General features: G+C 42.3%; 1 protein-coding gene across 5 annotated transcripts in view; it reads left to right on the forward strand.

Annotated features, from left to right (window-relative positions):
• The window catches only part of kdm6a (lysine (K)-specific demethylase 6A), a 42,887-nt gene that overhangs the window by 15,630 nt on the left and 13,690 nt on the right, over positions 1–13,567 (forward strand). For 3 of the 5 annotated variants that reach the window (XM_086220210.1, XM_086220211.1, XM_086220212.1), the window contains 7 exons: positions 1,155–1,275; positions 5,276–5,330; positions 5,751–5,785; positions 8,659–8,752; positions 12,060–12,186; positions 12,608–12,706; positions 13,039–13,258. In XM_086220210.1, coding sequence (XP_086076336.1) covers positions 1,155–1,275; positions 5,276–5,330; positions 5,751–5,785; positions 8,659–8,752; positions 12,060–12,186; positions 12,608–12,706; positions 13,039–13,258 — 751 coding nt within the window. Of the gene's footprint in view, positions 1–1,154; positions 1,276–3,700; positions 3,842–4,035; positions 4,150–5,275; positions 5,331–5,750; positions 5,786–8,658; positions 8,753–12,059; positions 12,187–12,607; positions 12,707–13,038; positions 13,259–13,567 lie in introns of those variants that run through there. The other 2 variants (XM_086220213.1, XM_086220214.1) reach the window with 2 other exon arrangements.

Raw genomic sequence — 13,567 nt, forward strand, 5'->3', positions numbered from 1 at the left:
ATAGCGAAAATACGCTTATAAAATGTACAATGTATGTCATAAAAACCGTATTGGCTTGAATGTTACTTGAATCTCACCGAGGCGAGTCAGACTCAGTTTCGATCAACTGCCCGCAAGCTTTCTCTTTAAATGTTCGTGCATCACCGAGGTCCTGCCATGACACGCAACGTCTGCTTTGCAAACTTTGCAAGTAGTCTTTTTATTCGCCGTATCCAGGCTAAAATGCTCCCAAACTTTAGAAGTTTTGGTACGCGTACCTGATGTTGACGCCGCCATTTCTGTATGTTGACGCATGAGCGACTCTCTGCAGAGATTATTATAAAGTTAGATGCCTCACTCTGTTGGAAAAATGCGTCTGGCGACAATAGTTGACAATGGAATTCATTGGCGACTATTTCTATTATTGATTTTTGTTGACAACGTCGACTAATTGTTGCAGCCCTAGTGTGTATGCACTTTCCAGTCCCTCATGTAGCTCATTTGAGAGGTTGTATGTATCAACACACAGGGACAACTGTTACTAGCTGGTGTCATGACTTTGATTCAATTAGTGGTGTGAAACGGCGACAGGAGAGCAGATGGAGCACAGATCCATAGTACTGATGATCTACATGCAGTCTGTCATCATCAGTGTTGCATCTTGTATGCTGTGATTTTGAATTTAAGGGTTCCAACAATGTGGTGCCTCGAAACGTCATTTGGTACGATGCAGAAGCAATCATGCAACATTCTTAAAAGTTTTGATTAACTTTTGTATAACCTGTTCATTTAAAAGGATGCATTTATTGCATCAGTACCCATCTCATAAAGCTGTGCAGCTCAGAGGATATATAAAAGTGAATGACGTAACAGTCAGTAAAAAAATGGCTTCCTTCAATCAAAGTTCACCAACGTGAACAAACAGATTGGTCCGTCTCCTTGTTTGCATCTATTTTTTTTTTCAGTCTCATAGTCAAACTTGAATTATCAATGTTGAAGTATTGAGTCATATTTTATTACTTGTGTTGCCCAATGATGGATTCCAGTTGAGCAAACATCACCTTATCTGGTATTCGTACAATAAGGTATAACGTGACATTAACTGGATGAAATTATTTACAGATTTGACTCAAGAGTCAACCTAAACATTTCTATTGATTCTGTTTCTTTTCCAGGGCGATCAAGGCATTTCAGGAGGTGCTTTACATTGACCCCAGTTTCTCAAGAGCAAAGGAGATCCATCTGAGACTGGGACTCATGTTTAAAGTCAACACAGACCACGAGTCAAGCTTAAAGGTAAATCCAAATGCACAGACAAATGTCCAGTGTCATGAACATTGAACTTTACCATCAGACAAATGAATGTGAAAGCAGAAAATATTACATTCAATCTGTGAGACTGTGTCCTAATGAATTGTCTTTCCCTTTAATAAACTCTCTAGATCAGTGGTTATATTTTGGTTTATTGAATACCTGTAGCAGTTCCTCACAGCAGAGGAAGGGAGTGATGCTGCGCACATTTACTCAAGATATACAGCGAGATTATATATGCAATTATTTAAGTTTCCCGACATTGGATCAATAAGGATCTGATGATTAGTAATGTTCCACACATCCAAGAAGTTTCTCTCGCTCTCTCTCGCTCGCTCTCTCTCTCTCTTGCTCTCTCTCTCACTCACTCACACGCACACAGGCAGTTTATGTGACATAGTTTGTCATACAGCAGCAGTCATCCTTTTATTCTGCAATCCATCATGTTGAGCAATGCAAGCTTTGAGTTCTTCATTGTGTGTTTTTGGCCCGTTGATGACTTAAAGATTCGAGGCTGTGTTCAGTTATTTTAAATGTTCCCATACATCCCTGCTGAAAATATCATGTGACATTTAATCAGCAAATATAGGACGGGAAAAATTCTTCAGGGAACTGAATTAAATTCCAAAATATGTTTTTATTTTAAATGCTTAATTCCAATTGCTGTTAAAGATGAATGCAGGAAAAAAGCAAGTGTGGATTTATATTCTTTTTATTTTAGTGTGTTGGGACAAGTTGAACACAGAACAAAACTAAACTGTTAGCTATAACTGGTCAGTAAGCTAGTATCAAGATTCTTGTGGAAAACTGTTCGTCTTCCAAACTTAAGTTAGGCAATTTAACTAAGTCTTCCATTTAGTCTGTATATAAATAATTTCAGGACTAAAAAAAGCTCACTATACTTATAAAAATAGAATCATGATACTTAAGAGAGGTATTTTTTTTCCCCTCGCGCCCCCAGGCGCACCCATCAGTCTCAATATGATTTAGCATTAACACAGCGGGGTGATCTCTAACCTGCTGCGTTGTAGGCCTGTTGCGTAGTGATAGACGCGCCCTTCCTGCCTAAACAAACTTGACCTTGGTAGTCCTCCTATTAACAAAGGCCGGTGGATCATCTGTCACAGCTGTCTGAGCGTGGCCTTTCTACCTCTGTCTCCTGACACCTGTGAGCCATCCATGTTCAGACAGTAACCAAGAGCTCTCTGGCTCTATTGTTGTCTGAGAGTCCTGCCTCTATAGGGACAGACTGCTATCTGATCCTGGGCTTTGTCCTGCTCCAGACGTTCCCTCACAAGACTTTTTTATCATGCCGTTTAATGCATTCACCATATTTTTGATTTACATTGTGCTGGAGGGAATCCTTGCTGTTCATACTCTATTGATGTCACTGTTTCAACAGTCATACAAAATATATGTTTTTCATTTACACCACTGTCTATTTAATGCATTTTAAAAGTAAGAGATATTTCTTCAAGTCCTCCTCAATTAAAGCAAGAGAGTGTGTGTGTGTGTGTGTGTGTGTGTGTGTGTGTGTGTGTGTGTGTCTGTGTCTGTGTGTCAGTGTTTCACTACTAAGCTAAGTAGGCTGCACGTGCTGCACGTCCTCACTCTGCCTTGGATGCAACCCGCCATCTGAGTCCTGGCCCATTGCCAGCATCACACACCTACTCAAACACACACACAACTGCCCCAGATATCTACAGGAAGGGATGGGTGCACGTTTAGTGGAGCAGAGATTGAATAAAGGTGGGCGAGATGAGAGAAGGGAAATAAGGGGGGCTGCAGGGGCCTGCAGAGTTTGGGAAAGAACAGAACATCAGGATGCATTTCATTTTATGGGTAGATGTTGACTCTTTCATCCCCTTATATCACATTAGATTGAGCACGAGATCAAAAAGCATCATGTGACAGATGTCTGCAGTCTTTTTGGAAGTGCATGGTAACCTAATTGGGTGCCTGCCACTGCAATTTTGGAAAGTGATATTCTTAACCCACCATACACACTCTAATTCTATCAGTGGCTGCTAATTTAGCCAATGAGAGAAAGGGAAATGAGCTTGTAAGCTCATGTTAATGCTCTGTATATTAGCAAAAGGATGAATTGAGTGTCTCGACAGAGCTGTGTAACCATATAGAAGAGCTTTGAGCTGAGGAAGAAGGTGGTGGTGGTGGTGGTGGTGGTGGTGGGGGGGGGCTGGGAGGCTGGTGTGTGCCTGCCTGTTCTGCTTTGAGGTATTATGTGTCATCTCTCTGCACTCTCCACTGCAGCCGTCTGCTGAATAGTAATCACTGACACCAGTATAGCGGAAGGGGGGGGGGGTAAGAGGAAAAGAAAGATAGGAGAGACAGAGAGAAAGAGAGCGAGAGAGAGAGAGAGAGGAAAGCAAGATATGGGGAGGGAGGTGGAATGCCAAGCTAACAATCCTGCTGCATTATCTGCCTGGTGGTAGAGCAAGTGTGAAAGAGAGGGAAGGGAAGAGACAGAGGGAAAGATCTACAGGAGGATGCGGTGGGGTTCCAAGAGGAGTGTGACATGCCGGCAATCTAGGTAACGCGTTTGTGTGTTTGTATACTTTGACATTAAGAGATCTGTCTGGGGTGTGTTTGTATGTGTTTTGTGGTTCATAGCTCTGCTTAATAAGGAGTTTATTCTGAGCAGGGATCGTGTGTGTGTGTGTGTGTGTGTGTGTGTGTGTGTGTATATGTGTGTGTGTGTGTGTGTCTGTGTCTCTGCACGTGTAGGAGTCTGCAACCCCACTGGCCTTGGGTGAAGCATGCAAAGAATGATCCAGCTGGACGGGTCTTGATTTTTATCGGTCTGACATTGACCGCCTGTGTAGCCACTGCTGCAAGACGGTGGGCCTTGACTTCATTGTAGAGGGGAAGACAAAATATCACTGACATTTTAAAAATCCTATCCATGTTGACAGCCCTGAAATTATATCACCTTCGTGAAACTGAAATATTCTGTGGAAGCTTTGACAGAATAGAGGGCCTTAAAGTTTCCATGCCTTTTTTCCCCTGTTATCATCTACTGTTGACTGGTTTGGTGTGGATGGCAACATCAGCAGAACAATCTGTTCAGTGTGCTAGATTGTTGTCTGCAGTTCAGGAGGTTGTCACGGGTATTTACTGGCCCAGATAAGAGTCACTGGTGTTGCCTTTTTAAATGGTTGAATGCTGCATGTGACCGCATTGGGTCATGATGCTGCTTAACAGCTGCAATGAAACCTGTCACCTTGGAACCTTGTTCCCATCACAGAATTAAGTAATCAGACATCAATCTGGAATTTAGTACTTCTCCTCTGTTTAGTTTCTTTTGCTTCTTCTACAGCACTCACTAGTTTCAGAAGTAGTTGGTAGAAAATAAATCTATAAATAAAAGTAAAAGAACTGTACAGGGCCTTGAGGAGTCACAGGAAAGCCAGAAGAGAAACCCTAGAGAGTTGTGTTTGAAGCTTTGTGATGTACTCACAGGCTAATCTGTTAAATGACCCTTGATGTGGATATTGGCTTGTAGCGCGCCACGCCTTGGCAGCCAACCTAAGCCACTGTAGAAGTGTCTTATCCAGAAGCCCTGTCTTACCCTCAGGTGATGCTTTAGGATTTAATTAAAAGAACTGGGCATCAGTGTTTCTTGTTGCTGCACAGAAAAAAGGAAGGGAGGTTGAAACAAGATAAGTGATCCGGAGACGAGAATATCGATGGCTCAGTCCCCCCGGCTATCTGCGTCCTCTCGTGTTGCAGTCGACAGGGTTCATTCATGGTTTATTGTGGAGTAGCATGGGGCTTTTAGTGAAGCTGAAAGGACAGTGGCAGAGGCAATGCCTTGCTTTATGTACTGAGATCAATCCTCACCAACAAGAATTGGGTGATGTCTATTTTTATCCTGCAAGCACTCTATTAGCAACATTCCTCCCTATCTTTTACAGTTGTACTTTTTTCTTTATTCATTCTAAATGTCTTTTTATTCCCTCTGCAGCATTTTCAGTTGGCTCTGATCGACTCCAATTTCTGCACTTTGTCCAAAGCTGAAAGTAAGTAGTATTTGCTATTATTACCAGAAGCATACGCTGCTGTCTAATGTCATTTTAGCCTTGATGCACCAGCTTGTCAATAAATATTACATATTGAAAGGGCATGAGATATTTCTACAGAGCAGGTTTTTCCTCTCTGCTGCCATTTCCCTGCTGACTCTGCCCAAAACTGGGGTTGCCTAGGAGACAGCACAAGGAGAGAGAGCTGGAAGTGCTTGCATGCACATTGCACATACACACTGTGATTTCAGATTGCAGGCACACTCTCCCCCTACTGCCCTACTCCCCCTCCCATCTGTGCTCCATGCTGTTGGCAATCTGTACTCACTGAGGTCTATGAGGTGAATGTGTAATAATGTTTTTTTTTTCTCTTAAAAAGGTAACCCTAATTTCTTTTCCTCTGATTTGTTTCCCCCACAGTTCAGTTCCACATTGCTCATTTGTATGAGATCCAGGTAAGCTGACGTATCTTTTTTTTTTTTTTTTTTACAGTTGTTGCTTTCGAGAATTCCAGAGTCTTAAGGGTCTTGTAACTAAATGTTAGAGGAAATTAATCATTTGTCCTCTGTAGGAGGAGCCAACTAATGTTTGAATTAACCTTTGCTATGAAGCCACAAAGAGTTGCCTGGTGGCAGCCCATTCTGTCTGCTGCACCAGCACAGCCCATTATGCCCATCAAGCCCAGTGCTGACTGGTGTCGTGGGAATCTGTTTGAGGACCTCTCTGGAAATTCCAGTTTCAAAAACCTAAGATGGTTACACTCTAACACTGGACTCAAGATTTCATAAGAGGAGTCCACAAACCAACAGTTCTTCAATGGTCCATGGTTTCAACAGGTTATTGCAGTTGCAGGTCCAGGGGGAAAATGGTCAATATTTTGGGGTTGAAAATTATTGCTGTGCAACACAAGGGAGCATTTCACCAGAGCGCAGTTTACACAAATAAAAATGGTGGTGGGTCAACAGCCAAGATTGGATCTGTATTCTCTGAAGGAATACACAAGACATACATACACCACGTGGAGGCAAATGGTTCCGTTCATAGATGCAATGGACTATGGCAGCAGGACTGGTAATTTATTTAAGTCTCCTGCTTAGAAATGAGGCTGTTCAGTGGTGGGTGGAAAGATCTTCCATGGTCATTTGGGCACATGGCGCTCTGGACCTGTCCCATGAAAGGTTAATATTGAATTATACCGAGGCTCCCTGAAGTGACATGGAAACTAGTTGGCATTCACACAGTGCATATGATGGCAGGCAGCATGCTTTTCAGGACTGGTCTGTAAAAGCAGCGGTTGGCTCTCCTGGGTCCATTTACCCATTATTGTGACAGTTTTACAGGATATCCTGGATAGAGGTTTTGGCTGTAACTCCAAATAAAACTGGTGCACTTTCAACCAGGGTTGGAAATAAGTACCTGCTATTGGCTAAATGTGGGTCATGTTGGTTGGGGCAAGTGATTTTGCTCAGCCTGTTTCCAGTGGTGGCAGGGAAAGAATAACTAAGGAGTACTGGGATTGTAACAGACTGATTTGTAGTATTCCACAGTGCAGCTTGAATCTGTAGTCCTCTTGTTTCAGTGCTTCTCTGTCCCACCCTCCTCATTTTATGGTTCGTATCCTACTGTCACTACAGACTGTGAGCACACCTGAGCATGACTATGCAGGCTCTGTCATTCGTCACAGCCACATCCGAGAGCGATTTTTCTGTACACCTGTGTAACTGATGGATGTGTCCGGGACATGTAGGATGTCTATCAGGATAGTGTGTTGGTCTAGGATAGGAACTACCCTCAGATGTTTGTCTCCAGCTAGTTCCATTGTTTTAAGGTTTTATCCCAACCTTCAGTTTCTTGACAGAGTTTGGAAATTGCTGACAGAAGCTCCAGGTAATAGGAAATTGGCTTGCTGATATATTGAGGAGACATTGCAGATCCCCAATGGGCTTAATATCTGGATCTGTCTGCAATGAGGCTCAGCCATGAGAGCCAATGAATGTGCAAGGGGACTAGGGGAGGGTTGTCTGTAACAATAGGAACTGTTGTTTCTACATGTGTATTTGCAACATGGACCTCTGCTATTAGAGTGCTCCAGCTGTAAATAGTAATGTCATTTGGAAACAGGCTGTTAATTGCAGATCAATTCATCCTCCATGTTCTTCTTTCTGTCTTGACATCTCATTACAAATCAGTGCCCAAACAACTTGGATCTCTTGTTTCTGGAAGATATCTATTTTAGGAACTTAAGACCACATCTCATGTATGTTCCATGTCACGTGTCACATGTTTTTTTTTTGTTTTTTGTGACAAAATGTATTTCCAAAACCAGACAGACTCGTTGGCAACCTTCCTAGTGAGCAGTCTTTGAACTTGTGATTTTCGCTGCTCGGTCACATAGTGTGTGAGACAAAGTGACTCAAAGACTAAAGATGGAAAAATGGTGTGGGAACTTTTTTGACTTCTGTAGGGCTCAGTTAGTCTCTGTGCTATTGAGACATTTGGTGTCGTTATCTCCCTGGCTTCATATAAAGTAAGTGATACTGGGAGTAAATGTTTGTTGCTGTTCAATTTGGCCTTTCTTACAATGGTTGCTCTGCAGTTGAGTGCTATGAATTGATCATGGGAGTCCAGTAACTCTGAAGGATATTCTGTCATATGACTGTTTTGTTGTCTGGACAAGGTTGATGACAAACATTAGCCCAAGGAGGAAGGGACCACTTAGAGGATCTCTCATTTATACACCGTGAGCGTTAGTGTTTACCCTGAGGTGTCTTTATGGTACACAGACAGGAAGAGTCCAGGACCAGACAGGGTGTGTGTGTTTTAATGCTTGCAGGCATGCATATATCCTCACACACTCCTGAAGCCTTAGAGTTTGTAAAGTTGGGGGCTGGTCGCTCGTAAGAATTCTGTGTTGGAGTTGATAAGAGAACACTGCCCGTTCAAGTGGCCACCCTTACCTTTTATTTCAGACCTGAGGTCAATGGGGTCACCAAGTTAAAACAAACAGTGGATTCACCTCAATGCAGACAGCTCAGGTTTCTTCGTAATACATCTGCAGTGGACAGACACCTTAGTACAGATGCACACACACACAAAAGGTGCCAGACATGTTGAGTCTGGCCTCTCGTCTTCCTCCCTGACCCTCCCCCATGTGTGTGTGTGTGTGTGTGTGTGTGTGTGTGTGTGGTCATTACAAGTGTTAGGAGGCCTTTAGACTCTTTGTGTCAGTCCACATAGAATCATAAAAAGTGGTGACCCTCCTGTCTGACTTGAACAACCTCTTCATCTCTCTGTCCTTTTCTCCTCATGCTTCTTGTTTGGCTTGCAGAAGAAATACAGAGCGGCAAAAGAAGCATATGAAAGTCTGCTCCAAACGGAAAATCTTCCTGCCCAGGTGAAGGCAACCACATTGCAACAACTTGGTGAGTGTCTCTTGCTGCTAATATAACAGCCTTAAATCTTGTCCCTTGTCAAATACAGCGGGTAATACATCGACTATACAACTACTTTGTATGCTAGTGCTCGGCTGTCTGAAATTGGATTACATTAAACTTTGATCCGTAGGACTGTTTGTGGCCTTCCTTGGATTTAGGGAAATTTCTTCCTCCACTTTGTGCTGGTTGTGAACTGATGGAAAGAAGAGTGTCTACTGCAACATGTCCCCTCGTGTTCCCTTCCCCCACAGAGGATGTAGAGTCACACAGACGACACAAATACCCAGCTATGTTTCGTGAGCATTATTGCACTTCATGAACCATGAAGATCTGAGACTGTACAAACAAAGTTGTTGTTGTTGTTGTTTTTTAAACAGACATCTGTATTCACACCTGTGTGATTTTTAGAATTGATGATAGATTTTGTGTCATTGCTCAAAGAAAAAGTAGCTTACATGCATGCACAGCAAAGGTCAATTTGATACTGCGGACAGTTTGGGAGATTGGAGGGATGACAGCCAGCAGTTTCATCTATGATGGAGTTTGATAGGACCCTATGACTTCACCAATTAGGAAAACAGGCGCATTTACAGAACAAAATGATAAAAATGGAATTGACTATAAAATAAAGAGTATTTGTAATTCGGTTTTTGTTGATGGAGTAAAAATCTGTTTCCCTGTGGCGCCAAGTGTATCAAACAGAAAAACTGCAGACAATCTACAGCCATCTTGTTGGCGGTGCTCTGCTGTATGTTGGATAGTCACCAAGGGCAGGGTCCAGCTACACACATGCACACACACACAGTGACACACAGTTACATTACATTTACTTACATTCACCAAAACCAAACCACAATTCACATCTTAACCAAAAACTCAGAAATAAGTTGCTTCATGAAGATTTCCGACTTGCTTTTAGGACAACGTCTCCACAGTCCTCTCTCATAAAAGTCGAATATTATCGAAGTGGACAGAAACTCCACATTTGTAAATCTTGTTTCTCACTCATGTATATTGACTCTTGTCAGGCTCTTACAAGTAGTCTAAGTAGTTTTCTCTGGCTGTTCTAGACTCGTTGGTTTGACAGCAGTAGCTCTTGACTGATGATTCAGTCTCCAGTCTGTTTTGGCAGTACAGGCGTCAGAGGAGGCTTTAGACTCTTGTTCTCTCATTAACATTTTTCCTCTGTGGCAGTTAAATGTGATACATGAGTCCTCTGCAAATTCCTGCAGATTAAGCTGTGCTTTTGAGGCTGACAAAGAATATTGAAACAGACTTGAAGACACTTGGTAGCTCAGCAACATGAACACTACAATAACAACCCATAATAAACCCCCCTTCATTCAAAAATGTATCTTCCAGGTGAATGTGGAGGTGCTATGTCTGTTTTTAATAGCTTTGACTTCGCTACGTAAATTGGTTTAGTAATGAAAGGACTTTTTTTTTTAGGCATGCTGCTGCAATTTATGCAATTCCTTTAACTTCCTCTCATGTTGGTGTCCGTATTCAAGTGCTCTTGAGTGGTCGAGAGTGTAGTGCAGTGCAATTACACAGTATGGTACTTGCTTTTGTACTTATAGTTGTTACACCAACTCAACAGTTGAGTGGTCATCTCATGTTTACAATTATTGTTATCATCAGAAAATGGGTTTGAGTTCCAGGGCTTAGAAGTAACGTTGTTACACTTTCTGGAAAGAATCTTGAAATATTTCTCCACACAGTAAAATATCAAGTCCAGAATTATTTCCTAATATTGAACCAAACCTTCTTGAATCCTTGCTGTTTTCCTCTCATTTCTTTTTTTTTTTTTTTTTTGAGGTAATGGAGGAGGGACCACTTAGAGCAGGAGCTAGCACTAGGTCTGATAACTTTATAAAATGATGCACCCGTGCAACCTTAGTACTCATTCTAGAGTATTTTAGGGTTCCAACCTTGCCCCCCCCCCCCCCTTGCACCCAAGTCAATGTCAATGTTGTTAGAATTCACTTGTAGCGGTCTGCCTTGATATTTATTAAATCTTTTCCTGCACTGACATTTTTACCCCTCCATATAAGTACAATGGGTGCACTGTCGAGCTTTACAGCAACATCACGTAAGGTATTCATACAGGTTAATGGAGAAAACTGTGATGTGATACAAGCTCACACAGTAGTATCCATACTCAGGAAATCATCTGTGTGAGTGAGCGTAGCATTTCTGCACTGTATACAATCATAGGAGAGCGAGTTGTGGTTCTGTGTGTGTCAACGGTCCGTGTAGAGAGCAAAAGAGAGGCTAAAGTGCAATCTCACGTATTATCTATGATGAGGATCATTTGGTTTTGTCAGAGATGTCACCTGGCAAGCAAAATGTTCTTTCCATGTCTGAGGTTTCTAATTGGACTGTAAACAATTAAGGGCAGGTGAGAGAAGAACAGCCACTGATTACCCCAGATGTCTCCAAATGTTGGTTGTTCCTCCAGAAGCTAACTAACGTTTGGTTGAGTCTTGAAGGTGATTGGGAATTGCTCTCTATAAAAAGTCATTTTGATTAGCTGTTTGTTTGCACTTTCAATTACGTTGAATTTTACTGCTACTTGGATATATTGAGGAGGAGAGCGTAATGGTTTAATGACAGTGGCTAAATTGCTTTTGTAAATTTATAGCCAGTGAAGTACAATACCATTCAGAATGAGTTTAAATGTGTTAATCTGTTTATGCAGTGAGATTACTGTTTTCCTCCCAGCCTCCCCCACCCCACTCACCCAGTTGTAAAAGCCATTCCCAGTCTAGTCTGCTGAGGTTGTCATAGTGACCAATAGAGCTTGCTACAGGTGTGTAGGAGAGCAACAGAGGTCTGTCATTATATTTAGATTGTTTATTTTTTGTGAATTGCTCATCTCACTGCCTTGGCACTTTGAATGCGTGTACCAGTTTTTGGACATTTGGGAAAAAATTTTCATGAAGATTCATGTGAGACCACACACACACACACACACACACACACACACACACACACACACACACACACACACACACACACACTGCTGCTTTTCTCCCTTGCTCTGTAATTCAAGCGCTTTGGAAGCGCAAACCATTTGTTTGGTTTATGGCACTCGTCTATTTGCACATCACACATTGGATGGCACCTGGTGTCTTTGGTTTCAGGTACTTGATTTAAAATGTTTAATGTGATTCAACTCAACATTGCTGCATAGAAATAGAATATATTATTACCAAATGCTTTTAATATTAGAGCCAAGCTAGACTGTCAATTTCAGAGACTCAGCCCTGGTGTTTGGCTTGTTTTCTTCTAGGCTGGATGCATCACACAGTGGAGCAGCTGGGGGATAAAGGCACCAAGGACAGCTATGCTATCCAGTGTCTGCAGAAGTCTTTAGAGGCAGACCCAAACTCTGGCCAGTCCTGGTACTTTCTTGGCAGGTAAATCAAACGAGGGTGTTTTTGTGTCCGTCGTGAGTTAATAAAAAGAAAAAAAATGCTTGTATGTTCATCGATTCTGTAATGCCACCAATGGTTACCAGACAACATGGCTTCATTGGGTTTTGTGGCAGATAATCTCACCATTGTAAGATGGGACATTTTGGAATGGAAATGAGAACAATTATAACCAGTTCCATCCTGCGTTGTGGCGTAACCTCAGCCATTACAGCTGCTGTGCGACAGGAGCCTCAAATTTCAAAACAAAACAAAACACACTGTAAACTGGCTGATGCCAAGCACTGCTTTGACGTAATGATTTTGTTTTTCCCAAGTACTTGGTTGAAGAGTAGGTCCAGTTAATTAAACAGATTTCCTCAGGTTGACTAACAGCCCTAATTCTTTGCATTTTTCTCCCCTCCAGGTGCTACTCTAGTATTGGGAAGGTGCAGGATGCCTTCATCTCCTATCGACAGTCCATTGACAAGTCAGAGGCCAGTGCTGACACCTGGTGCTCCATAGGGTAAGCCCTGGTATGCTGAGAGGCATACGCAAAAAAAAACTAGCTTATCGATGCTAACTTGTGTTCAGTTCTAAAAGAACAATAACTGGTTTGTAACAGTTAAGGCATTTTGTGTGGTCGTGGGTTCAGTGGCTCTTTGAAGTTCTTGGACCATAGAGTTGTGGAGGAAGGTGAATAAGAAAGCCGTTCTAGAATAAGAATGGACCCACAGATAGACACATGAAGGTTGGGCTTTGTCCTCCGATAGTCTCGGGGAACATGGATGGTCCAAAAGGACTTAATTCCCAGTGGCTGGCAAGTAAATTACCTTCCCCTCTTCTATTTGCCTTCAGGGTGCTCTATCAGCAGCAGAACCAGCCTATGGATGCACTGCAGGCCTACATCTGTGCTGTTCAACTGGACCACAACCACAGCGCTGCCTGGATGGACCTGGGTACACTGTATGAGTCCTGTGGCCAGCCACATGATGCTATCAAGTGCTACATCAATGCTACACGCAGCAAGGCTTGCCTCAACACTGCTGCACTCACACAGCGCATCAAACTGCTGCAGGTAGGTTCAGCTAATCTATACGGGTAGTGCCATCAAGCAAGCGTGCATGTTAGATGTTGTGGAGAATTTTGGTGGTTGTTAAGTTCTTCTGGCTAAGGCTTGCCAGTGCACATTGTGCTTTTGCCATTTTGATTTGTTACCAGAGCCAGAGATACAAATGAAAATTCATATTGATGCGTTTAAAACACATTTACTGTCCTTTGTAGTTGTAATGCATAATTAATTGTATTGAACATTTGTCATATCTTGTATACACTTACCTAAAACACCAACTATAAGTCTAGTCTAGTTGAAACTTAATTTGATAAT

The sequence above is a fragment of the Aulostomus chinensis genome, chromosome 12 (genome assembly GCF_037954235.1).
Source record: "Aulostomus chinensis isolate RoL2024-O1b breed Wild chromosome 12, RoL_Achi_v1.0, whole genome shotgun sequence".
NCBI classification, from domain to species: Eukaryota; Metazoa; Chordata; class Actinopteri; order Syngnathiformes; family Aulostomidae; genus Aulostomus; species Aulostomus chinensis.